Source organism: Macaca thibetana, chromosome 12, assembly GCF_024542745.1.
Source record: "Macaca thibetana thibetana isolate TM-01 chromosome 12, ASM2454274v1, whole genome shotgun sequence".
Taxonomy (NCBI): Eukaryota; Metazoa; Chordata; class Mammalia; order Primates; family Cercopithecidae; genus Macaca; species Macaca thibetana.
In genome coordinates this window covers 99,228,971-99,256,119 of record NC_065589.1, presented here as the reverse complement: position 1 = coordinate 99,256,119, position 27,149 = coordinate 99,228,971, and the positions used below count along the sequence as shown (strand labels likewise).

The 27,149-nt window shown below is 39.6% G+C and overlaps 2 protein-coding genes across 3 annotated transcripts in view; one reads left to right on the top strand and one right to left on the bottom strand.

The window, feature by feature from the left end:
* Window positions 1–27,149, bottom strand: part of LOC126932656 (uncharacterized) — a 262,990-nt gene that overhangs the window by 69,844 nt on the left and 165,997 nt on the right. The gene's annotated exons all lie outside the window — the stretch shown is intronic.
* Window positions 1–27,149, top strand: part of ARHGAP15 (Rho GTPase activating protein 15) — a 629,043-nt gene that overhangs the window by 565,347 nt on the left and 36,547 nt on the right. Inside the window, exon 14 of one of the 2 annotated variants that reach the window (XM_050751742.1) lies at window positions 1,074–26,028. The exons of the other annotated variant lie outside the window; for it this stretch is intronic. Within the exon in view, the coding sequence (XP_050607699.1) occupies window positions 1,074–1,203 (130 nt within the window). The 3' untranslated portion in view covers window positions 1,204–26,028. Of the gene's footprint in view, window positions 1–1,073; window positions 26,029–27,149 lie in introns of those variants that run through there. 2 annotated transcript variants of the gene reach the window in all.

Here is a 27,149-nt window from a genome sequence, read left to right as displayed (position 1 = left end):
TTGGGTTTCAACTTGAGCAAGTGAAGAAATGATAGTGTCGCAGAGATGGGTAAAACTGCGGGGAGGAACAAGTTGGGTAGGAAAAGCAGGTTTGAGAGTTCTATTTTGGACATGTTAAGTCTGAAATGACTGTTACTCATTTGCCTTCTGTTAACACCTTCTTCAGATAAGGCAGAGTGCAACAGAAGTGATGAGGTTTTAGCTTTCATGATATATGCATAGTAATATTGAAGCCTGATAGAGGTTCAAATAGATTGAGCAGTTTTGCCTGTGAGATTAAATCTCCTTAAACTCCTCGATCACTCCATAATTTGGGATGAGTCATTCCTACAGATTGTTCAACTAATCCATTACATGATTTTTAATTGTGAATGTAATACATGCAATTGCACCCCCCAAAATTAAGCAACAGTGATGCATTTACATTTAAAAAATGAAATCTGCCTACCAGACACTCTTAGCCTGCTGAACAGAAGTAACTAACATTTTTGTATGTATCCTTCCTGACCTGTTCCTAAACACATGCAAACATGTGTGTGTATGGTTGCTTCTAATGTTAAAGTACATTATATTGCAATTATACAACTATTTTGCAGCTCCTATACAGACTTCTATTTCATTGAACAGACTTATCTTATTCTAATGATGTCATAGTATTTCATGGTATACACAGTCCATAACTTGCTAAACCAGTTCATTGCGTTAGGGAACATGTTTTAATCTGGCTCATCATATCATTTTCTGTCTTATTTTACTCTCAAAGGGGAACTTTATCTTCAAGTTCAGAAAAGCTCTTACTATTACAGCGTTCCTTCTTGTCACTCCCACATACTGGCTATAGTGAGAAATCCAATGTGGTTTAGTGAAAGGATCTTGGACTTTAAAGAAATACAAAGAGAGACCTAGAGTCAAATCCTTTTTCTATACTTTACTCCCATTATGATCTCAGGCAAGTAAAATCGGATTAAATACTATCAACCATATCTTGTGGTTATGAGAATTAAATGAGATAATGCATATAAAATGCCTGGCACAAGGTAAGCATTCCTCAAATGTTAATTCTTTTCCCTTAGGATCCAGACACACCATGAAAGTGGTTTCAAGTTACAAGTAAATACTGGAGTGCTTATCTCGGTAACTTTAACTGGACAAAGTCATAAAACAAATGGAAAAGTATACCCTTTAATGCTATGCAATACCTAGTCTTAGAGTTCTTGAGAAATATCCATTACTCTGTCCCAATTATTCCGTTTTCTTTCAACTGAAGGAATAGCTATAAAATAAAGATACTAAGAGTCAGCTAAATCCTCCTTCAAATAAAATAAATAAAACACACAGAAGAGAATATCTCTAGTTAAAAACCTTCAAAGGATGACGATCGTCCATGTCCAGGCCACATAATCCCAGTTTTAACCATTAATGCCTGGTCCTGTTTTTCACATCCAAGTTAATTTCCTAATCTTGTTAGAACTTTCATTTAGTTCAACAGAGATGGAAATAGATTTTTAAATTAAGATTTAAGATCAGATTATTATACCACTTCACAGTATTCACATTTTAAGATTGATTATTATACATGGGAAGAAGTGTTACTTGCTAGCCACCAACCTTTCTTGGGTGGTATGACTATATTTCACCCTGTACCAATTTATAAACTGGGTTTAATTATGCATGAGTGTGTGCACATAATTGTATCTTGTTAAGCATTTTTTTGCTAAGTTTTTGATAAACAGCCAATCGTGGCATGTCATCAAAGCCTGAGAAGACTAAATAAGAAGATTGTTTAGCAGGAATTTAAATATATTCGTGTTTGAAAGAATCATTAGAATGTTTTCCTTAGTCTTGATGCATTTGGTAGTTCTATCATCAACACTTGTATGTAGTGTTTATTCCAAATTGTTGCAAATATATATATTTTGAAGTTTGTTTAGTAAGGGTCAGGGAATGTAATGAAGTGCCAAAAATTCCACTTGACCTACGTACTCTACAGTCAACAGAAAAGCACTCCATTTTTGCAGAGCTCTGAGTTAAATGCACTCCTCAAAGCAGATCAGCTATCAACTGGGAAAGCTTAATGCAGCACAGTTGGACTAGAAGGTGGATGCAGAATTTTTAAAGGATTGTGATGATATTAAGCATAAGGTTGCCCAATGGCTGCACAGGCTGACTAGTCTCAGAGTCCAGAGTCTTCATTCTTAATCAAACTCAAGGTCAAGTTCTATGCATCTGCTATCATAACTTAAGACCAGGAATCCGGAATAAGCTATCATCTCAAGATCCCATCAGCCAGAAACCTTTATTAATAGCCATTTTCACAAATTGACATTACACTGATAGGCCCTGGAAGGTTCTCTGGTACCTTCTGAATCATCATATAAATGGCAAAACTGTCTCTATAAAATACAAGTGTCAAATGCATTTTCCTATAGCCTGCCTCTTTGGAAAGGCAGAGAGGCAGAGTGAAGATGAAGTTAATGGGAAGGAGGACCTAGCACGATGGTTTACTTGCCGATGGGTAGTAGTTGGTGGTTGAGAGCCAATAAAGAAGTTAAATAATAACTAGGGAATCATTAACCTTTTATGAACCAGAAAATTGCATGATGTGCTCAGTGTTAATGTAAGAGTCATCTGACAGCAGAGTATAATATGAAAGAGGTAGAAAGAGGAGAGAACCCAGGAGGCCCCAGGGGAGTTGCAATTGGAGTTATGGACGTCAAAAGGAAAGAAATGGCCAAAATCTTGAGATTTTTAAAAGGAAAAGTCCACACAGTTTTCACTTATCTCATTAGTCTCCCATATCCAGTCAGCCATAGAGAAACGTCTGCGATTTCAATGATGAGTACTTATGAAAATAGCCCCCGATAGCATTACTTTTTAAAGCAAAATGAGACATTGTTTAGAAGGGTGCCCTTTTCTCTATTTTCCAAAAACAGACATGGGAAAGAAGATGACGAGGTTGTAGAAAACTAATGAAATAGGGTGAATCCGATTTTGGCGGGTGTGTATTAATCAAGCCATCTGTATGCTGCTGGTTGGGATGGACAGCCAACATGTCAGAAAACCTGTATATGTAACATATCTCGAGAATGCAGACTTTTCAAAGTGTCATACCTTTAAAACCAGTCACATAGAGGAGAAAAGTTTATGCAGATAAAATTGTCCATGGCAGCACTGTTTGCAACACTGAACATTTGGAAATAATGTAAGCGTTCAGTGATAGGGGAGGGTTATGTAGAACAGGATACATCATATTGGCTTAGTAAAGTATAGTTCATGGTTTTTATTTTCTTTCTGCTTCAACTTGGAGAAATGCTATGTTAAATGTTAAATAAAATCAGAGATACAGTCTTTTGCATAGTCAAAGCGAGCATAATTATAAATATGGGAAAAACGTTGTGAATGTAGAAAAGACTATAAAAATTTTTACTAAAATGTTAATATTCCTTTCTTTGAGTTGTTGGATTGTGAGAGTTTTGTTCCTGTGTTTCTTTCTCCCCTCTAATAATGGTATAGGAGGAGACTTCGAGGTTAAGGGAACAAAGAAACCAGACTTTGAAGTTAGGCTGACCTGAATGCGAGTCTTGGCTCTGCCACTTACTGGAGGTGTAACCTTGGCCAAGTAATTCAACTCTAAGCTTCCATTTTGTCATCTGTCAAAGGGAGATTATAATAGAGCTTATTTCTGTAGTGAGGAGTATATGAATAATGCTTTTGAAGAGTCTTGCATAGTACTTAGCACATAAGTACTAAACATTTTACATCAATGTATTATTTTTACATGTATTATATTACATGTATTGTTACAGTATTATTTTATAATGAGGGAAATATAAAATAATTATTAATGAAATAAATATAGCAAGAATTACCAAGGCAGTGCAGGCTAAATTAGTGCTAAATTTCCTGATTTCCAGAAAATTCTTTATCCCACCCTCAGGATCTTTTTCCAAAACTTGAGTTTCCTTACTGTCCTGACTCAGCCAGTTTCCCAGAGTCCCAGTGAGACTATTTCACATGTTTGACAAGCTATATCACACCCCCATTCTCATACTCAATCCCCACTCTTTTCTGTCTCAGACTCCCTGTCAGCCTGGCTGGCATATTGTCCCCTGGTCTTAGTTCCAACTCTTTTCACCCTCCAAGTGATAGTTTGCTAATGTGATCATCTAGTCTGCCTGCCTTTGGGGCAGGCATAAGGAAATTGGAAATAGGCACAGGTCTCCCTATGCCTCTTATGAAGAGCCTCCTCTGTTAGAAGAGTCTCCCTAGGAGACTTCTAGTTCTTTTGCTTTGTTGTATAACTTCTCAGAGTGATTTTCATGATCAGAATTTCCTGCCAAGACAAACAGAACACCAGCTTTATGAAAGCCTAGTAAGTAAGAGATTTTCAAGCCAGCAGGGCCATACTCTATGTCCCAGTCACCAATATAAACACTCCTAAAATCTTATCAACTACATATTCACCTGGAATTTTATCAACTACATATCCAGCTAGGCCTGGTGCTGCCCTTTGGAAGTACTAGAATTTTTGTTGTAATGACTATTAGTAAAGTATTCTAGATATTGCTGAAGTCTTTTTCCACATTTTCATTTCCATGATAAAAATAATACATAATTATGGAAAATTTAGAAAATAAATAAAGTCTTCCCACAGAGCTAAATTTAACTAGTTAGCCAGATTTCCTTTGTGGCATGCATTTTGGAAGCCAAAACAATCTCAAATTTGTGAGGAGGGATAAGAACTCAAAAGAACTTTTATGTACACATTATGCATGTACATATTACTCAGAGAAAATCAAAATGTCTTAGAAATGGGCAACTTTTAGTAATGACTTAGGAAGTAATGTTATTTGTTGATTTTTAAAAATAGCTTTGGAAGAATATATTAGCTGCAGATTTTAGGTGCAAATAAACATTATTATTATAGGAGACTTGCACTTTGTAAAATAGGTTGAAAGGAAAGTTAAAATCTTCCCTTTTGCATTGACTCTAAGAAAGTTGTCCAGCTGTTCATAGAATTCCAAGGTGAAAAAATGATATGGCTGAATAGACAAATCTCATGGACGAATGCCAATTGAATGCCTCGTTGAAACTGTTGAGCTGGGGCTATTTTGTGAAAGTAACCCGATATTTAAAGCTTCTCTGTGGTCTTCATGGATATTAAATAAAATATTCTACAAAAGCATGTCAACTTAAATGATAATGACCCAGAAATATAAGGGTTGTATCAGAAAACAAACAATGGAGACAAAATAACTCGTCCACCCTGTCTTTAAAATGGCACTGTAGGTATTTCTGATGTTTTGGTGGGGAGAAATTAGATATGGTTAAAGAATGGACTTCAAAGCCCACAGTCATCACCGTTCTCTCTGGTCATCAGGGGCCATGCTGGTGACGCTCTCTGTTTCCCACCCAGGCCTCTGAATGCTCAGCTCCACTGTGCTTTTGAGCCCGGTATGTTTTTCTGTGCTGTCTTCTGGCATTCCATTCTTTTTCTGTACACTTTGGTCTTTCACCCAACCACAATACCTGATATCCAAAGACTTGCAGACATGGGTATTTTTACTGGAAAATGAGGAACCTGTGCAAATTATTATTTTCTTTTACTCTCTTTTTTTTTCCCCCCCTCCTTTCCTGTGGGGCAGGGGTTGTGAGTTGTTTGAAATAAGCCAGAAGCTTCCTACCTCCTTTGCTTGTGTATTTGAAATGGCACCCTAGTCATTTTGAAGAGCTAACGTACTTCCTATGGGCCTGAAATTTCTCAACTGGACTCCCATGGCAGAATTTGGCCTGGTAGTTAAGAAAATTAATTACTCTGATTGCGAGGGTGAAGCAATAGTTCCCAACTCCCCATAGTAACCATTAAAATGTCACCTACTTAGGAGACATCTTGGCATGGGATTTATAAGGTTTGTGAGCTGAGGACTAAGGTTCAATGATCCTTCCAGCAGTGCCTCCTTGTTCTAGAGGAAGGCTGTGGGAGATAAGGTTTTAAGACGGGAGTGAAATTACTACTTTAGATCTTTAGATTTAACATTTGAATGGTAACATTTACCACTGAAAAATAGGAAACAACAAAACCTAAAGTTGCTACCGTCCCATCTATCATTGTTGCCTCTATTGTTAAGTGATGGCCAACGGCAAGAGGGTATTTCCCTCAGGAGAGGTAACATTTTGAAGTTGCCCCACCCTTCTCTACTATGAATCTTGGCCTTTAACCTAATGGAAAGAATTTGGAATCAGATGTAGTCTCAGGGCCCAATATCAGCCCTTAGAAACCATACAACATTAAGAAAATCTTTCAAAGTCTATACCCATCTCTTTTGTTCAGGTGTGAATTAAGTCAAATAAATTCATATTTGTGAAAATGTTTGGTAACTGTAAAATTCTACCTACGAATTCCTTCTGGAAGTCTCAAATGAGTGCCTGCTATATTCCAGGCGTGAACAAAATCCGGAGTTGGAAAAGTGTGGACCACAGGCCACACTCAGCCTGCCTTCTGTTTTTGTCAATAAAGTTTTATTGAAACACACATCTATGTGTTTATGTTTTGCCTATGGCTGCTTTCATGCTACAATGGCAAGAGGTCACAATGAGTCACAACAAGGTACATAAGGTCAAAAATATTTACCATCTGACCCTTCACAGAAAAACATTGCTGACCCTTCAACTCAATGTTAAAGGCATAAAGAGGATTCCTACCCTCACACATCTTATCATCTCCTGAGGCAGATAAATTAGTAAACAATTATAATAAATATGATGTAATATCTAAAATGCTATGAAAATTCTAGGCAGCAGCTGAACTTTAGCTTAGGAAAATCCAAGGATGCCCCCCAGAGGACATGAAACAAGCTATCTTTAAGGATGTTGGCTTGGCAGACGACAGACCTACTACAGGGAGAGACAATACTCTGTACAAGAACATGGAAGAGAACTGCAATGTGGTAAAGAAATGGCGAGTCCTCTGGAAGGATTAGAGAATTCAGAATTATGAAAAGAATAAACAGTGGCAGATTATGAGCCTCGAATGTTCTAAACAAGTTAAATTGTGAAGAACACCATACAGTCTGATAAGGAGCTTGAAATTCTTTCTGTAGACTAAGCACTGTCGCTCACTCATTTAATCCTAGCACTTTCAGCGGTTGAGAAGGGAGGATTGCTGGAGCTCAGGAATTCCAGATCAGCCTGGGCAACATAGTGAGAATTCATCTCTACAAAACATTAAAAAATTAGCCAGACACTATGGCATGCATCTGTAGTCCCAGCTACTCAAGTGCTTGAGACAGGAAGATCACTTGAGCCCAGGAGGTTGGAGGCTACAGTGACCTATGATGTTGCCACTGCACTCTAGGCAACAAAGCAAGATCATGTCTAAAAAAAACCAAAAAAACAAAAAAACAAAAAACAAAAAAAACCTGTAGACATTAGGAAAATCACTGAAGGATCTGAAGTGGAGAGGTAAGGTAATGAAATTTGTATTCATAAAGACCACAGTTTTTATAAGAGTGAAGGACAGTTTGTAGAAGGGCAACACCAGAAGTAGGGAAAACAGTGAAGATGCTGCTATAGTAGTCCAAGCTAGAGATCCCCAGCTAAGGGAGCGATAGGGAGAAAGGGGGAAAGGGATGGATACAAGAGGCATTGAAGAGGTAGATGCAACAGAACATGTGCACCAAGTACATACGAGAGGTAGGAAGACAAAGGATTCCAGGAGGGCACCCAGATTTTGAATTAGCCGAATGGTGATATCCTTAACTTACATTTCACATAGGAAAAGGACCAAATTGGAGTCATGAAAAAAGCAGAAATTTTGTTAACATAATGTGACTTGCTCATTGTTATATTCTATTAGCAAAATCCGGTTGAGAATAAGAAATATATGTTGAGAATGCAAGAAAGGTGATTGAGATCTAGGGCCAAATTTTGGAGTCCTTGGTTTAAAGATGGCAATGGGGTAAGGTCATGAATACCTCCAAGGGACCATGTGAACCCAGAAGAGAGTCAAGGACAGATTCCTAGAGACTTCTAACATTGAATGGGTGGTCAGAGAAAGAGATACCAGGAAAAGAGTCTAAGAATGGCATGCATGTTAATAGAAGAAAACATTTGGCAAGAGCAAAGATATATTTTGTGACTAAAACTACTCATTACAAAAGGAACACCTAGAATAACCTCAGCTTAACCAGACATTGGGCAGAATTTATAACAATGACCAGCTACTGTTCTTGCCTTCACCCTTCAGCTTTTTAAAAAACACAGGAATAAATATAATCTAGCAGGGAAAAAAAATGATATTCTATAGCATAGCCATATCCTGAAAATACTGATGAAAATGGAAATTATAAAGAACTAACCTGGCCTCTTCTGTTCTTAGAGCACTGGCTCCAGAAGGGCAGAAATTTGTGTCATTTTGATTCCTGCTATATCCCCTAGTACCATGTACTACTATTACAGATACTCAATAATTTTTGTTGAACAAATGGAATCTCATTACTTCATTGAACAAGATGATAATCTAATAGCCAGTGAGTGGTTCCAGATAAGATCAACTTCATAAGCCTAGAGTATTAGTCCGTTTTCATGCTTTTGATAAAGACATACCCAAGACTGGGAAGAAAAAGAGGTTTAATTGGACTTACAGTTCCATGTGGCCAGGGAGGCCTCAGAATCATGGCAGGAGGCAAAGACACTTCTTATATGGCAGCAGCAAGAGAAAATGAAGCAGCAGAAAAAATGGAAACCCCTGATAAACCTATCAGATCTCGTGAGACTTATTCACTATCACAAGAATAAGCACAAGAAAGACCAGCCCCCATGATCAAATTACCTCCCGCTGGGTCCCTCCAGTAGCACATGGAAGTTCTCAGAGATACAATTCAAGTTGAGATTTGGGTGAGAACACAGCCAAACATATCATTCCACCCCTGACCCTCCAAATCTCATGTCCTCACATTTCAAAGCCAATCGTGCCTTCCCAACAGTCCCCCAAAGTCTTAACTCATTGCAGCATTAACCCAAAAGTTCACAGTCCAAAGTCTCATCTGAGACAGGGCACGTCACTTCTGTCTATGAGCCTGTAAAATCAAAAGCAAGCTAGTTACTTCCTAGATACAAAGAGGGTACAGGTATTGAGTAAATAGAGCCATTCCAAATGGGAGAAATCAGCCAAAACAAAGGGGTTACAGGTCTCATGCAAGTCCAAAATCCAGTGGGGCAGTCAAATTTTAAAGCTCCAAAATGATCTCTTTTGACTCCAGGTCTCACATTCAGGTCACACTGATACAAGAGGTGGGCTCTCATGGTCTTAGACAGCTCTGCCCCTGTGGTTTTACAAGGTACGGCCTCCCTCCTGGCTGCTTTCAGAGGCTGGCATTGAGTATCTGCAGCTTTTCTAGGCGCACAGTGTAAGCTGTCGGTGGATCTACTATTCTGGGGTCTGGAGGATGGTGGCCCTCTTTTCTCACAGCTCCACTAGGCAGTTCCCCAGTGTGGGGACTCTGACCCCACATTTCCCTTCTGCACTGCCCTAGCAGAAGTTCTCCATGAGAACCCTGCCCCTGCAGCAAACTTTTGCCTAGGCATCCAGGTGTTTCTATACATCTTAAATGTAGGCAGAGATTCCCCAACCTCAATTCATGACTTCTGTGCACCCACAGGCTCAACACCACATGGGAACTGCCAAGGCTTGGGGCTTCCACCCTCTGAGGCCACAGCCCAAACTCTATGTTGGCCCCTTTCAGCCATGGCTGGAGTGGCTGGGATGCAGGGTACCATATCCCTAGGCTGCACATAGCACAGGGACCCTGGGCCCAGCCCATAAAACCACTTTTTCCTCCTGGGCCTCTGGGCCTGTGATGGGAGGGGCTGCCATGAAGGTCTCTGACATAGCCTGGAGACATTTTCCCATGGTCTTTGGGATTAACATTAGACTCCTTGCTACTTATGCAAATTTCTGCAGCTGGCTTGAATTTCTCCCCAGAAAATGGGTTTTTCTTTTCTACTGCATTGTCAGGCTGCAAATTTTCTGAACTTTTATGCTCTGTTTCCCTTTTAAAACAGAATGCTTTTAACAGCACCTAAGTCACCTTTCGAATGCTTTGCTGCTTAGGAATTTCTTCCACCAGATACCCTAAGTCATCTCTCTCAAGTTTTAAAGTTTCACAAATCTCTAGGGGCAGGGGCAGAGTGCCACCAGTCTCTTTGCTAAAACATAACAAGAGTTATCTTTGCTCCAGTTCCCAACAAGTTCCTTATCTCCATCTGAGACCACCTCAGCCTGTACCTTATTGTTCATATCACTATCAGCATTTTTATCAAAGCCATTCAACAAGTTTTTAGGAGGTTCCAAACTTTCCCACATTTTCCTGTCTTCTTCTGAGCCCTCCAAACTGTTCCAACCTCTGCCCGTTACACAGTAAAAAGTCACATCCACATTTTTAGATATCTTTTCAGCAACACCCCACTCTACTAGTACCAATTTACTGTGTCAGTCCATTTTCAAGCTGCTGATAACGACATACTCAAGACTGGGAAGAAAAAGAGGTTTAACTGGACTCACAGTTCCACATGGCTGGGGAGGCCTCAGAATCATGGCAGGAGGTGAAAGGCACTTCTTGCATTGTGGAGGCAAGAGAAAATGAGGAAGATGCAAACACAGAAACCTCTGATAAACCCATCAGATCTTGTGAGACTTATTCACTATCACGAGAATAGCATGGGAAAGACCAGCCCCCATGATTCAATTACCTCCCCCTGGGTCCCTCCCACAAGACACAGGAATTCTGGGAGATACAATTAAAGTTGAGATTTGGGTGGGAACACAGCCAAACCATATCACCTGGAATCTTAGAAACTTGGTATTTTCAGACTATTACTAGGGAATATTCTATCTTAAGAGTATGGGTAAGCAAATTCTTCCTTCAAGTTTATCTCCCCTCACCTGATACTCTTCTTTTCATCCTGACAAAGAAGCAGAGCTCTTCTGATTGTAAAAATAATAATAATAATCTTTTTAATGGGGTTGTTTTCTTGTAAATTCATTTAAGTACCTTATAGATGCTGGATATTAGACCTTTGTCAGATGGAGAGATTGCAAAAATTTCTCCCATTCTCTAGGTTTTCTGTTCACTCTGATGATAGATTGTTTTGCTGTGCAGAAGTTCTTTAGTTTAAATCAGATCTCGTTTGTCAATTTTTGCTTTTGTTGCCATTGCTTTTGGCATCTTCATCATGAAATCTTTGCCTATGTCTATGTCCTGAATGATATTGTCTAAATTTTCTTCTATGGCTTTTATAGTGTGGGGTTTTACATTTAAGTCTTTAATCCATCTTGAATTTATTTTTAAATATGGTATAAAGAAGGGGGGGGTCCAGTTTCAATTTTCTGCATGTGGCTAGCTAGCACCATTTATTAAATAGGGAATCCTTTCAAACAACACACATTGGGTCCTATTGGAAGGTGGTGGGGTGTGGATGGGAGGAAGGAGAGCATCAGGAAGAACAGCTAATGAATGCTGGGCTTAATACCTAGGTTATGGGAAAATCTGTGCAGCAAACCACCAATCGCACGCATTTACCTACATAACAAACCTGCATATCCTGCATAGTTACTCCTGAACTTAAAAGCTGGAAAAAAGAGACACTGTTAATACTAAGACTGCATGTTAAAAGGGTGCAAGCACTATAATGAACGAGTTCTGAAAGAGGTTGGCCACACCAAGGGAGACTCAGTCAGGGAACCTGTGACCACCCATCAGTGATGGGTGGAGCCTGTTAGATCAATTACTGCAATACGTAGTAAGATTGCCAGTTTCTCTGGTTTCTTGATTATCTGGGATTAGTAGCAAAATTTGAAATACAAAAATTTATTTTTACATCTTCTGTCATAATTCTCACTAGTAAATAACTTCTACCACTTCTAGCTCCTATCAGGTCAACCCCAGCTTACTTGTCCATCATTTGAGATCCAATTTTGTCATACTACCTTGAATTATTTAGCATCTGATGAAAAAAAAAATCACCTTGATTTAAAAAGCTTGCCCTCTGCTTTTAAGTGTATAAAGAAATTTGGTTCCCTTGTTTTATGGAGCAAACTTCAAAGTGGAAGGGAGAAAAAAAATCAAGCAGACCTCAAGTCACCTGATTTCCAGTCCACTAAACCACACTCTGCTTTCTTGCCAATACCAATACTCGATTGTGTTTCCAGGGAAGGAGGGATGGTAAAACAAAGAGTGAGAAAGCTGAGCCAACTGTGATAGAGGCACAGGCCAATCCCTCAGACTCCCTTTTTCTAATTGAACACCAGATATAATCCCAGCCTTTTAAATAAAATTACCTAATTAATCCTAATTAATTAGTGAGCCCTTATATTTATAGAAGGGGTTTTCTTAGTGTCTGTCTTCTCAGCCTCCCCACTTTCCTGCCTCTACTACATTCTATCTAAAAAGAAGACTTTCATTTTTAGGGGTTCTTTTTACAAACAGTTTCCATGTCAACATTTATTAATGCTTGCGTGTGTGTGTATGTGTGCGCGTGCATGCCTGCGTATATATACTTAGAAAGAGCACGTTTTTTTAGAAGGCAGTAATGGTGCTGCCTTTTATCACCTTCTTTCTCCTCTTTAAATGGAAAGCACTGAACCCAGATGCCCAACCACGGAAGATATTCTTCCAGAAGCAGCATCTGGCTTCCTGGCAAGCCCTTCAGGCGAGTTGTTTGGGGAGCATTGCTGTTGTCTCTCTGTCTGTCACGTGTATCGGATACCATGGCCTCTCTGGCTGGCATGTCCCAGCAGCTGCCAATTCCTTTCAGTTCACCTTTAATTCTGAGAAACTAGTTTCCTCATTTTCATTTCTTACTGGACTTATTTTTCTCCCCACTGCCCATAAGAATTCCAGGACAAACCTAAGTCCTCACTGCTTTCTGCCGGTCAACTTCCTTTCCAGACCTCTGTCTTTTGAACCCAAGTGAAAACCTCAGCCATTTACTCCTACATTAAAATAGGTTATTTTAAATAATATTTCTTAGCCACTTCTTGTCAGCAAAGCTCCTTGTAAACTGTGGAGCTGTTCCCTGAAAAGAAAAACAAAACATTCCATCCGAGTCATTTATTCTGGTCTATACACAAGACATGAAAGTGTTCTTGACATTTGTGTATTATTTAGTTAAATCATATTGGCTCCCCACATCCTTGTCACACCATGAACAAAAGAGCATCACAGGGCTGGGAAAGACGAGACCATGCTGCAGTTAGTCAAGGCTGTGCAGCATTTACACATAGCACCCGCTCCAGGAAACTGCATTTCTTAAAGTGGCTTTTTTTTTTTTTTTTTTACCTGTTAATATATATTTTTTAATTGTGAAGATCTTCTGGGGTTTTTTATGGATAATTGTTAAGAACACAGAGTCCGATGGTAGCCCACGCAACAGGAAGCACTGACAAGGTGCTGACAAGTCCGGCAGCAGTACCCAGAATGCAGAGGAGAAAGCAGAAATTAGAGCTGCAGGGTGACATCCAGGAATACTTAACACAGGGTATCTGCAAATTTCCATGTCGTTGGGATTTTTTTCTCATGCAAGAAAAAAGTGCATATTATATATGAGATTTCAGTTTTCAAGACTGTAATGTCTAGGCTGAGAAAAGACTGGAGTTGAGCAATGGACAGGAGGAAATCTCAGCCATAAATAATATTTTGTCTGTGGCTAGTAACAGACTCAACCCACACTTGACTTTGAAGCAGTATATAACTAAAACCCTAGGCTTCACTTGAATGAGAGTTCCTAGGGGGCAAAGAAAGGAGGTTAGGGGCTATCTTGGTCAGGCCATTGGGAAAAATCTTTTTTGGAAGTAGCTACAAAACAGTAGAGCTCAAATTTAAGGTTAGCATTTTTGAGCCTATTATGTTTCTGCCTCAATGACATTTTTTGGTCTATAATTTTTCCCGAGCTCCATTCATTAATATGTAAAAAGAAAGTTTAAAAATACATGCAGAACTCACAAGCTTTACATTATTGCCCTTGGTATAAAGGTTCCTGTATCTTATTTCTGGTCATTTCTTCTGATCTTCTGTCTCCTACCCACATTCTTTTTAACTAAACTGTTTCCTCATACATATTTCCACTGTTCTCTACCTTTCCTCCCAATATTCATCATCCTCTTCAGATTCTTTCTCTTGTCTGTCACTCTGAAAACTTACTTCACATTCAAAACATTGTTGCCTACATCATCTGTCCGGCCATGTATTCGTGAAACAAATACAGGTTGAGTACTTACTTTGTGCTAGATGCTGAGCTGGAAATGAAGACACTTTTACCAGGAAAGCAATAAAGCTCTAGGATCTGGAAGCTTCCCTTGCCACGTCTGGGAGTGTTCACATCCCTCAATCTCATTCTTAATCCCCATTTTCTGGCTCTATATCCCTCCTCTTCTAACAGGAATTTGTAAACCAGCCTATTTTTAACAGGCATTAAGTCGGTCCTTCCACTGGACTAAGTAAACCCCTTCTCTTCTTTCTCATTTCAAAGAGACAAGTAGAATACGTTGGGACAGAACCACTGTAAGGAGTGGGCAAGACATAGGTTGGTCCTCTGGCACTGAAAACACGTCTTTTCCTGCTCTCCATGAACTGATGGTCAATAGACACCTCTTCATAGTCTTCCCTTTATCAATTTTGTACACTCATTTCTTTACTTCATTTATTGATTTTCATTTACCTCCCATAGAGTTTGGGATACGAAAAGATAAATCGCTCCAAATGAACTCTCGTCTAATTAATCTGTGTATCTGTTGTTGGGCATTAAAACAAATAAAATTTGCTTACGTAGTGAAAAGGCATGTAAAGTGATACGTTATACCTAAATCAGAATTTTTTTTCCATTTGGACACTTTATAGCAATCATTTCACATCTCAGAAAAATTCCATTCTCAAACACATCTTTTCTCTGATAACAGCACAACTCTGCCCTCGCAACTCTGCCCTCTTGGCTTCCTGCTCACCCATCTTTTCCACTTTTCTTTCATTTCCAACTGCCATTCCAGAGCCATGTACTTCCCTTGGTGCTAACTTTTAAGTCAACAGAAAGGAATTCCATTCTCTCTCCTGGTGCCACATTTCCTATTTAGGGCCAAATATTCCCCACAGAGATATTAAGGCATTTTACTGCTAGTTTACATGTCCCACAATATTTTTCTAACTAGTGGGAAAAAAGAAATAAATGCATGCCCTGCTCTCTCTGACCTCATCCTTCTTTCATATCACATTTAAAATAACCAATTCCTGGAGTGGCAAGCTCTTAAAGCAATTCATACTTCCCTAGCAATCACAGAAATTTACCCTTCATCTTGGCAGAGGAAGGCCTATTTCTTCCACCTGTTGTCACATTCTTTTTATTCTCTGCATGGGTTTCCCGGACACACACCCTATAATAGGTTAGATAAGGTTAGAAGCAGGTGACTACATAGAGAATCTAAATAAATGTTCATTGTCGTGTACTAGGAATTTCTGTTCCAAAGCACTTTTTTTCCAAGAAATGGTAATATGTAGAAAATTGGCCTGCAATTGTATATAGGATTGTGGATACTGGGGAGAGTGGAGGCGGGGAAGATGATGACCAGAGAGAGCGTTTTGTTCATCATGAACGCAGCTACCTGAAAAACACCAGCTAATTAGCAGTCTGTAGCCACACAACACAGCAGTTTAGTACAAGAAGTGAACAATACTTTACCTAATTGAAACTACAGAGCAGACTTAGGTAGGCTGCATGCAATTACACAGATTGGAAGTCAGCCAGGACGCCGAGGTTAACAATCCCTTCACTCACAAAAAGCACCACGGGAACTTTAATGACCACAAGTGGTAAGGGCCGCTATCCTACATCCCAACGAAAGGCCTCGCCTCTCACAACCCAGACCCCATCGGAAGAGCCTAATGGCGTCAACTAATTGCTAGAAAAAAAGACTGCCCTCTATCGACGCAGATGCACCTGTGCTGTGTGACTCATTCACCAAGCACAGGAAACACTTTAAAGTACTAGGGCGAAAGGGGATTCGAATGATTGAGGGCATCGAGGGGGTCAAGTGGTAGACAATGGGAACTGTGACGTCTCCTCTGCCTGCCGGTCCCGTGGCCAGCACTTCTGCTACATGGGCATCCCTAAAAGAGGCTCAGAACTTCCCAAACTTCAGTGTGCTCACAAACCAAATCACCTAGCAATCTTGTTAAAAAATGCAAATTATGATTCAGGAAGTCTGGGATGGGGCCTGAGATTCTGTACAGAGAACAAGGTGCCACTGTTGCCGACGGTCTGTGGACCACACTTTCAGAACAGGATCTAAAGACAAGAAACAGGAGGAGGGAAGATGTTCTCTGTGACCAAGAAAGCAAAGTCTGCGCTAAAAGAAAGAGGACTTTAACATGGGATTTGATGCCCAGAATTATCAGGTTTGCATCATTTGTCCTAGGAACTAAATGAAGCAGAAACATGGAGTGTCCAAAATAATAATCCAATCCAAAACCCACTCTCAGAATGGCTTTTTCCATAGGGAGAAGAAAGGGTAAAGAACTTGGTCTCTGAATGTGCTTTATAAATGAGGTGCCTACTCTGCAAAGTGTCAAGCTGTAGTGCTGTAGCAGGGGGATACCAGCAGTGGTCTGTCAGGACCTGCAAGAGCCACAAGTGTCTGACTCTCAAGATGAATCGAGAAGACAAGATGGCAGAATGCAGATTGTCAGAGCTTAACCTATGAATAAGGATGGGAGTAACAATTTTCCTTCAAATGTTTGCAAAATAAAATCAAAGTTGTTGAAAAACATGGACCTTTTTAAACTTTTTTCTTTTTCCTTTTTTTTTTTTTGAGATGGAGTCTCGCTTTGTCGCCCAGGATGGAGTGCAGTGGCACGATCTTGGCTCACTACAACCTCCGTCCTGGGTTCAAGCAATTCTCCTGCCTCAGCCTGCCGAGTAGCTGGGACTACAGGCGCCTGCCACCACGCCCAGCTAATTTTTTGTATTTTAGTAGAGACAGGGTTTCACCGTGTTGCCCAGGCTGTTCTCAAACTCCTGAACTCAGACAATCGACTCTCGTCGGCCTCCCAAAGTGCTAGGATTACAGGCTTAAACTTATATTATGCAAACATGGTTTATTGCTCTGCTACCTAGACTTCCATAATAAAGCCTCAAAATAGCCTTAAAAACTTAATTGTTGGTTAGATTAATTTGTATTCTTTAGTTATTTCCTAAATGCTTTTTATACTAATTTCTACATATTTTGTGACTTCTTAATGATAGAATTCACTTTAGATGCTTGAAAAGAAACACACACATGCGCACGGCAAGACCCAATTAATCGCTGGTGGGTGCAGTATGGTTTTCTACGTTTAGACATGCTGCAAACATGTTGTAAACTAGATAAGGCTGGAGTTTAAGTATACATTTATCCTAATATATACCTCATCAGTATAGCTGTAAAAAATGCCATTACTTGCCAACAATATATAAATTTAAGATATCCTTCAAAATGTATCATTTGAAGTGTTCAGCTACCTAAAGCTGGCATGGCAAAATATATAGACAAGCAGCAGCCCGTAAGCACCAATGAATGAAGTATGCCTATGGAATGCCTGCTCTGTGTTCTATCCTACATTCAGGAAAGTGGGGAAGATAAAAGTATAAAATCGGAAGTCTAAGGTTTTGCCTTTGCAATGCTACTAATGTAACAGGAAGGGAAAAAAGCACTTAAGGAAAAAAAAAAAAAAAGAAGAGACTAATTAACTGTTAAACAGTATGTGCAGCCTGTAATTCAAATGGGGAGAAATGGGCTGGAAGACTTGAGAAGTCTCCAGTGAAAGGTGGAGCTGGTGGGATTTAGGAAGCACAAGGATGTTCCGTGGAGTGGCTGGAGTAAAACCAAGCAGGAGTGAGCAGCCTGTCCTGTGGCCAGAGGCAAAGGAGAAGGAGAGACTTGAGTGCAGGGTGGGGCCAGGTTATGGGTGGGACTGGCAGAAAAGTTTCTTGGAATCTGACATCTCAGGTTATAGGAAACCAAGGCAGGTTACTGAGCAGCCGAAAAATGCAATTTCTGCTTTGGTATTTCAGTACAGTCACACACCACATAATGATACATCCATCGATCATGGACCTTACATGTAGTGGTGGTCCCGTCAGATGATACTGAATTTTTGCTGTGCCTTTTCTATATTTCGATACACAAATACCACTGTGTTACAACTGCCTGCAGTATTCAGTACAGTAACATGCTGTACAGGTTTATAGTCTAGGCTCACTAGCCTAGGTTGTAGTGGGCTATACCTTCTAGGCTTGTGTAAGTACACCCTATGATTTTCACATAACCGTGAAATTGCCTGATGATGAATTTATCAGAATGTATCCCCCTCGTTAAGTGACACACTGCATCTCAAACAACCTATCCATCGGTCCTATGTAAAATGAACTTAGGGATGGAGGGGCTGAAGGAGGAGGCTGGAGCAAAGCCAGAAAGCCAATAGTTCTCTTAACATGACTACAAAGCAATTATTCTGGTGTTGGCTGTGGAGCTCAGTGGGAAGAGAGGAATTCCTAGAGTGGCTTTGAAGTAGGTCAGGAGTATTTGCTGGTACTTTTGATATGATCCTCCAGAAAGGACTGGAAAGAGTCTCAGACAGTGCCAGGGGGTGCAATCTGTAGATTTAAGAGAGTGGTGATGCCACTGATAAAACCAGGTCACCTGTGTACTCTTACTGAGCACCTACTGTATGCCAGGAACTGTTCTAGGAGCTTATCACACATCAGTCAACTTAACAAAAACCATCCTTGCCCTCATGCAGGTTAAAAAGGGAAGTCAGTTACAGCATTTTGAGTAGGAATGGCATGAACTGACTTCTGTTTTAAAGGATCACTCTGTTGATAATAGATTCTAGGTGAACAAGAGTAGACACAGAGAAAAAATATGTAAATTATCCAGTTGCCAATTTAATTAGAAAGCAGTATTTGTGGGTGGACAGTGCTGTGTGCATTTGCCTCTGATAGCTTAAGAGAATCTAAAAAACTGGGCTCCAGCCGCAGCTTGAGTGTGAGCTTCCACGGTGACTTCGGGCACGTCACTTCACGTCTCAGCCACTGTTTTTTCATCTCATTGTAGAGATAATACCGAATTTATCTACCTTCGTGAGTGTGTGTGTGTGTGTGTGTGTGTGTGTGTGATCTAATAACATAAAGAAAGTACAAGCTAAGAGTATATACTGTTATTCAAGTTTGGTGCAATTGGAAACCCAAGCAGAGAAACTTGATCTTACATTAAATCCAGTAGATGGAGTGGAGAGGCACTGGATTCAGAAGCAGAAAACCCAAGTTTGCATCCTAGTTTTATGACTCTAACAGTGTCACTTTGGATAACAACTTCTCTGAGTGTCGGTTTCCTCTTCTGTTACAATACCTATACCTCAAAGGACTTTTAGAAAATTCAGTTACATGTGAATGAAAGCCCACTATAAACTCTAAATCATCAAAGAGATGAAGTTGTTTCTTACCGCCCCGTCAGGCTGACTGCAACCACAGATAGCTGTACTACACCTGCTGTAAAATTAATCCTTCCTCGTATGTGGGTTAACTTTAATTCCTTCAGAGCAGAAATCATTTTTTCCTGGACCTTGTAGTGTGCCATTGAACTGGTAGAGAGTCAAACAATAGGAGGTATTTAACAAATCATTTTAGCAAGTGGGTGAGTGGAGGTGTGATGTTAAAGGAGGAAATGTAGGTTTGGGAATTAGGTTTTTAGAGGAATATTTCAAACCATGAAAGTGCATGCATTTACCAAGCACGTTCAGAGCCCCTGAAGAAAGGATGGAGTTAAACACAACTTTGAGACAAACATAGTAAGAATAACTAGCCAGCAAAGGAAAAAAAATTAGAAAGTAAATTCACAATGATCAGCATTGTAAGAGCCTGAAGAGCATCATCAAATAATAATTCAGTACACAACTTCTGCTCCAAAAGGATCCAAAAACATTTCAATTTGCTGCTATTTCACAGAAATTTCAGTGAGAAATGTCTAATAACTCCCATCCACTTATCTAATAACCACACTCTAGCACAGAGGTAACTCAAGTTCCTCAGGAGAGCTTCACGATTCAGAAGTTCCTTGTGAATTACCGAAGGATAACAACGTTTTGTCCATTGTAATTTTAATATTAATTTTGTTGTTTGATTACTGTTAATCCACATATAAGTGTTTTTGACCGGAGCATTTGCTTAATCAGAACCTTCTATACTCCATCTAAGTAAAAGAAGTTTTATTGGGAATGAAAGAAAATTGCACATAAAACCTTTTTTCATAGCCTGTTTCTTAAGGACACACTTAGCAGTCAGTCTTGTGACATACCTAGCCAATATCTCCACTGCCTCTCCAAAGCCCACTTCTTTGTGTCTTTTTAACTGACATTTTGGAATTCACCTGAAAACACCAAGAATTTGCCAAGACAAATTTGGCCTGTGGAGAAGACACCATATTCAACACCAATCTGGAGAAAACAACGTAGTCCGCTCTTTTAATTCATTATGATTTTAACATTTATTATCACATCATTATCACACTTTGAGGATTATAACTTGTTCTCAGAAAACTGGCCCCTAGGCAATAAAGAGTTAAGACCAGAGAGTTCACTTCCTGTGCCCTTCCTTTCTTCTTATCACAACCCCTCCCCTCCTTCCCTGTGGTTCCACAAAATGAATAATGCCTTAGACATAGTTTTTGCAATGCTAATATTTGAACAGTAAAAGATACCTTAAGACCTTCATCAAGATTTTTTAAGGCCTCATTTAATGTCAGTGTCAAGGTTCTGTGAGGAATAATTAATATAACAAAACAAGGTCTATGTGCCCATCGATTGCCAGGGAATTTATGCAGGTAACTCATTAATGCCGGCGGGGGTTCAGCGGTAAATCCCGAAGCCTCGATGGGGAAATGGGACCAAATGATTTTTCCCCCTATAAAAAACACAAACAATGACAAGTATAAAAGCAGATAACCTGAATATCTATACAAACAGCTATATGGCTTGTAAAAGTTTTCCATTTACATCCTGTCACCTCTTCTTTGCACATGTATAAAAGATGGGACAATTATTTCAACAAACCTACCCATATAAATCAATGCAGTTTTGCTGTGGGAAGACGGAGTGTTTAAGGCATTTAATATTTCAGCATTGCCAGATTATCACCAGGATCCATTTCGCTTTGTGGTCAAGTGCATGATTAGTACTGTGACAGGGTATTGGCCATTTTCATATGAAGATCTGCAAATCCTAGTAAACAAATACCAGTTGGAAAAATTAAGAACAAGTCTGTGGACTGGAATGCACCCTACTTGTAATGGGAACAAAAAGCTGGCAATCAATTCTAAAGAAAAAGCTAAATCACAGCAGAATGACCTACTTTAAGGCATTTGCCAAAGAGGCAGTGTTTTTAGACAGCTCTTCTGAAGTAGCGTCTTTCTGTCTATGCCATCTGCAGATTTATTACTCTGCCTGAAAAAAACAACCAAAAAAAAAAAAAAGCTTTATTTGAATGATACTGAGAGCCTGGTCTATAGGAAAGATTCCAGTATTGTGGGTACCACACCCACACCTACTGATGTGGTCCAAGGTTTTGCTTTAGAGGCACCTAATTAAGAAACCCTGACTCATTTACATGGAGACGTTTGATCTAAATTACACTCCAAACCGCACCAAATTGGGAGCATCTGTGAATGTGAAATGTTTGTTCCCTGTGACGGCTAGAACAGGGCCAGCTCTGGACGGCACATGTTCAAGTGACGAAAAATATTTCACATGTAACGTACTTCTGAGACCCACTTTTCCACTAATAATTCATAGTGAACCTAACCAGTATCTGTACCTCCACAATTATTTCAGGCTGTGAAAAATTATGTCACTATTTTTTTTTTTTGCTGCTGCAAGAAAGAGGTAGAAGACCACCTACTTTGTTCGCTGTCATTGATAAAGGGCCTTAAGTGCAGCCAATAGCAAAAGGCAAACCTGGATAGCACAAATGCTGGTCACTATATAGATATATATATCTCAACTTGGGATCCACAGACACAGAGCAGTGATCTAAAGGGATAAGTCTCAGATACCCCCTCCATCACTGCTTTAATTTCTCCAGCCTTTCCACTCAGCTTGCTGGTTCTCAGCAAAGCTTTGCCTTCCAACTCCAATGAGGCTGTACTTGTATGCAAAAGAGCCAGCCTTTAGGATGAGGTGAGAATATTGATAGGGTAGAGGTAGCCTCATCTGCAGTTAGAGGATATATCATTCCCACTGGGTAAAATGTCTAAGAAAGTAAAAAGAAAACATTTCTGCCATTGGAGGTGATGAACAGTACTCAGCCTACAGTTCACACGAATGAGTGTTGTATTTCAAGTACAATAAACAGAGTTTTATGGATACAGTCAATCCTGCACTTTGGTACCTGATGGCCACTTTACCTTATTAGGCCATATATCACCTAGATTTCAGTGGGAGTCCAAGGAAAAAGCAAGAAACTTTTAAAAAATAACATCAGGTTCTTTTAAGAAAGATATTAATGCATTTATCTGATATACTGGTTTTTGCACTAGCTAGAATATTTGAATATATTAATATTTTCAGCAGCAGAGCCCAGGCAGGCCAGTTAATAACTTATGGATGGCTACATAGATACACTTTAGACAGAGGTAAGGCTTTCAGCTCTCATGTTGGTCAGGCTTAGAGAGATCGAATGAACGGGGCTGTACTCCACGAGTCTTTGTTGTGGGCATGCATTGTAATAGTATGGAGCCAGAGTTCTTCTGGTTGTCTACACAGCCTGGATTCAATAAACTGTTATATATGCATATTATGACAATGTGGTCAAGGAAACCAGATTTTTTTACTCTACCTTCAAATGCCTATGGAGTCTAAATCTGGTGCTTATTTTTCTTGTCCCCATTCAATATGTTAACATATTCATAATTTGACACAGGTTATGTTCATTTTATAATTAAAGTTATGAAGTTAGCTGGAAAAGCATTCAGATTATACTGAATAAAAAAAATGTGTGTCTTTTTTCTATATTATACTGCAGCATTCAATGTGAATCTGAAGTCTGGATAATCCCAGACTGCGTCCGTTTGCTAGGGCAGCCATAACACAATACCACGCACCAGGCGGCTTCAACAGCAGCCATTTATGTTCTCATACTTCTGGAGGCTGGAAGTCCAAGGTCAAGATATCAGCAGGTTTGCTTTATTCTGAGGTCTCTCCCCTTGATTTGCGCACGGCCACCTTCTTGCTGTTTTACCCTCACATGGTTTTTCTTCTGTGCTTTCGTGTCCCTGGTGCCTCTCTGCATGTCTAAATTTCCTCTTTTTATAAGGACATCAGTCAGATTGGATTAAAATCCACCCTAATGGCCTTATTTTTAACTTAATGACCTTTTGAAAGATCCAATCTCCAAATGCAGTCACATTCTGAGCTAACAGTAGCTAGTGCCTTATCATATAAACTGGGGTGGGGTCGGGTGGGATAACTCGGTCCATATCACACACACAGGGTATATTCACATCCAAGCTGCTGACATGCCCCGTACCAATGATGTATTTATTTGAGCCCCAAACTAAAACCTAAATTAATATTTTTAAGTCTGGAGTATTCTTCCAGTATGATTTTTCAGTCACATCCTCTATGGGAATGAAACAATGATGACTTTGTAAGGTTTAGGGGAACAAGCAGCAGCATGACTCTTCTCATACCTTCTTGCTAGACTGGAAGGAAGCAGTTCCTGTGTACAGTAAGTGTTACCACAGTGCCCAACCGAGCCCCACCCCGCCTTCAGGGACCCCGGTCTAGAGGCGTAAGTGCCTCCCTCTCCATTACTGCCGCCCTCCATTAGGAGCAGATAATGCGTGAGCTACCACTTTCACAATAAAACATTGCACTTACACCACACCTTTCAACTCAGCATTTCCAAATGCTTGAAAAATCATTATTATTTTTATTATTTATTTGTGGAATCCCAGCAGTCTACTCAGCACTGGGAAGTGCAGTGAAAGCCACAGAGCTATGGTCTCAGTTACGCAGACTTAAACCGACACTCAAGTTTCCTCCGCGATGTGCCAGTAAAAAGTCTGAAGGTGGATGTTTTTGCATGTGCATGCATAGCAAGAAAAAAATAGTGAAAAGGCAATTTAAGTCTGAGTTACCCTGCTACTCATATACCTGAGAAATTGAGGAAAGAGCCATTTGTTAGTATTGTTCCGATAAATGAAGGATCCAACCAAGAACAAAGCAAGAAAGCAAACACAGTTTTAGACCCTAAAGCTCAGAAAATGGAAATGCATTTCCCTAATCAAGGGCATCTACAATAACACTTTTAAAAGGATTATTAAGCAATGCAGGAAGTAGAAATCAATCAGGCTCTGCTTATTGTTCACTGGTCATTATTTCCTGGGTCAAATCTGCTTGACACTCAATTTAATACAGTCTTTCATCAAGTCAAAAGGCCTTAGAAACTTTCACTGGCCACCCACATTTTCAGCAGGGCTGTTGCCTGATCTGAGTCACTTTTGTTTTCCGAGTTTTTATCATCATTGCATATTATGCCTACTTCTATTGAAACAGCTACTGCTTTTGATGATTTCCACAGTGGTGAACATACATTGTTCATCCCTGTAATGCTAGAAGCTGGTCCAGTGCTTGGCACATAGTAGGTGCTCAATAAATATGAGATCTGTGAACAACAAATTTTCACCCTACAAAGGCATTCTCAAAATGAATTTGACACATCCTGCTCTCTCTACAAAGTTACAAGCTAAGACAGATCACAGCAGAGATATTGCAGACATAAATTAAAAACCGAATGAAATAATGATTTAGATTCCCTTAAATCAAAGTGACAAAATGCATTTTTAGAAAGTACATGTTGAAAGTTATCTTGACTAGTCTTGCATTTAGGAAGTTTTCTGGAAGAAGTATAAGTTTAGGGATGTTTTTGTGATGATGGGAGGGAGAAATCATAAATAAGTATGTGTTCCAGAAAATGGAGTGAGACCACAGAGGAATCCTACAGGTATTAATAGAAATAGAGGTCAGGAATGGGACTTTAGAAAAACAGAGGAGGCAAGGAATTGAGAACAGAGGAAAATCAGATTACTGGGAGTGTTCTAATGAATGGCTTTCAAAGAAGATAAAGACCACCATGTATAGAAAGCTACTTTGAAGATATAAAAGGGTTTGTTAGTAACGTGATTGGGCATATACTAGAGTAGATTCCAAAATAAGAGCTGCCACAGTGCAGCCAAACTGAGAAGATATTTCTCTGGTCACCTGTGCTTGGTGCCAGCCACCATCCTCTACTGTTCTTCATTGTCCCCAAAGCTTGAGGCTTAGAAAGGCCTAGACACACACTGTAATCATACGTCTCTTTCAGTTTGCATGGAGAGTGACTCACAAAAGGGCGTTTCCTGTGCTTACACAAAAGTATGCAATATTTGTCTTTCACCATCTCAAACTGGTAATTCATAAAGACTGTATGCTATTCTGTATTGGACAGTGTTGAGGCTTAAATATCCTGAGCCCCTTATAAGAAGGATGCTGCAAACACGAGAATAAGGGGTGTCTTCTAAAAATGAGTGAACTAAGCCACTTAGGAAGTTGCTGGCCTCATCTCGAAACCCACCAAATAACAGCAGTACAACTAGAAACAGAGTTCAAAAGTCAAAAGTGCCTGGCTGCCCTAAAATTTTCTCATTGCATGACTTGGTTCAAGGGGCTTCATTATATTTTGTATTTAGATTTCACATGTTTATATTCCACAGTGCAGTGTCTCTTTAAAAATGTAACTGTTGAGTTTAAAAATCAGGAAGTAGTAAAGTGGCTTCCGGATACATATGGAAGGTTTTTGTTTGGGTGGTGTGTGGGACGGGGTTGGTTTTGTTTTTAGTTGTGTGCAATTTCAGCCCAATCAACACCTAGACCACTCCTTAAAAAAAAAAAAAAAAAAAAAAGGAAGAAGAAAGGCATTTTTTATGATTCAGTGTGCAGAGAATTTCTTGCAGACATCTGGGAGTTTCACCAGAGACATCCAAGAGGCCAGTAGAGGTGGAGCAGCAAGAGAGAGTAATAGTTGACTTTATCCTCATTTTTAAGAGGGAAATGGTTTATTGGTTTTGGAGGTGAAACACTAGAAAGGAAACTGCTCAATCCTCTCATTTTGAAGATGAGCAAACTTGGGACTTTCCCCAGTCATCTAGCCACTTTGCATGTCCTATAACCCAAATTTACTTTAAATTGTGGAAAGAAAATGGAAATAAACAACCTTGAAGGCATTTGAGCTCCAACTGGCTAATCATTCTAGGTCGTTAAATACAGTTAGAGTTGTTAGATTTTCTGGTTTCCAAGGGGGTAATTCCATCACAGAGATTCCTGTTCTATCAAATTGTCGGTACTTCATTGTCTTAACTCTGCCTGGTGGTCTCTAACTATTGCCTCCGTATAAGAAGGCTTTTCTTTTCCACCAAATGAATGAATTTTCTCATCAATTCCAATCATGCCTCATATATCCCCCTCTCTAGGACTTTGTCCACACTCTTTCCACCAGTTCAGGTTCCTATGTGCGCTCTCTGCCTATCCCAGATTCTACCACTTCTTCAGAGGACCTGGCTCAATATCCTGCTCTTTTAGATCTACTATTCAGAGATCTGGGCCTAACTGCAGAGACTTTTCCCTACTTTAAATTCATAGCCTTTCTTATGAATAGCTGTATAGGTGAATTTGATGCTTACATATAGCATAGTGAATGTAGGGCAAAGGCTGTGCTTATTATTTTTTGATTCTTGCAGAATATCTAGCATGAATAGATACAACTTATTGAATACTAACCATATGTCCCATATCTTGCTGAAAAATTTTAAATACATGTTCTCAATTCAACAACCATGTAAAGTCATTATTATCCTCAATTTATGGAAGCAAAATCTAGCATCCAGAGAGAAGGTGTTATTTTCCTAGATTAACCAACTAAAGGTGATGGGGCCAGTATTTGAAATGCAGGCATGTCTGAATTCAAAGCCCTTGTGGCCAGCTTCTATGCAAAATTGCCTTCCTTCTCACAAGAACTTGCACATAAAAATCACTAAA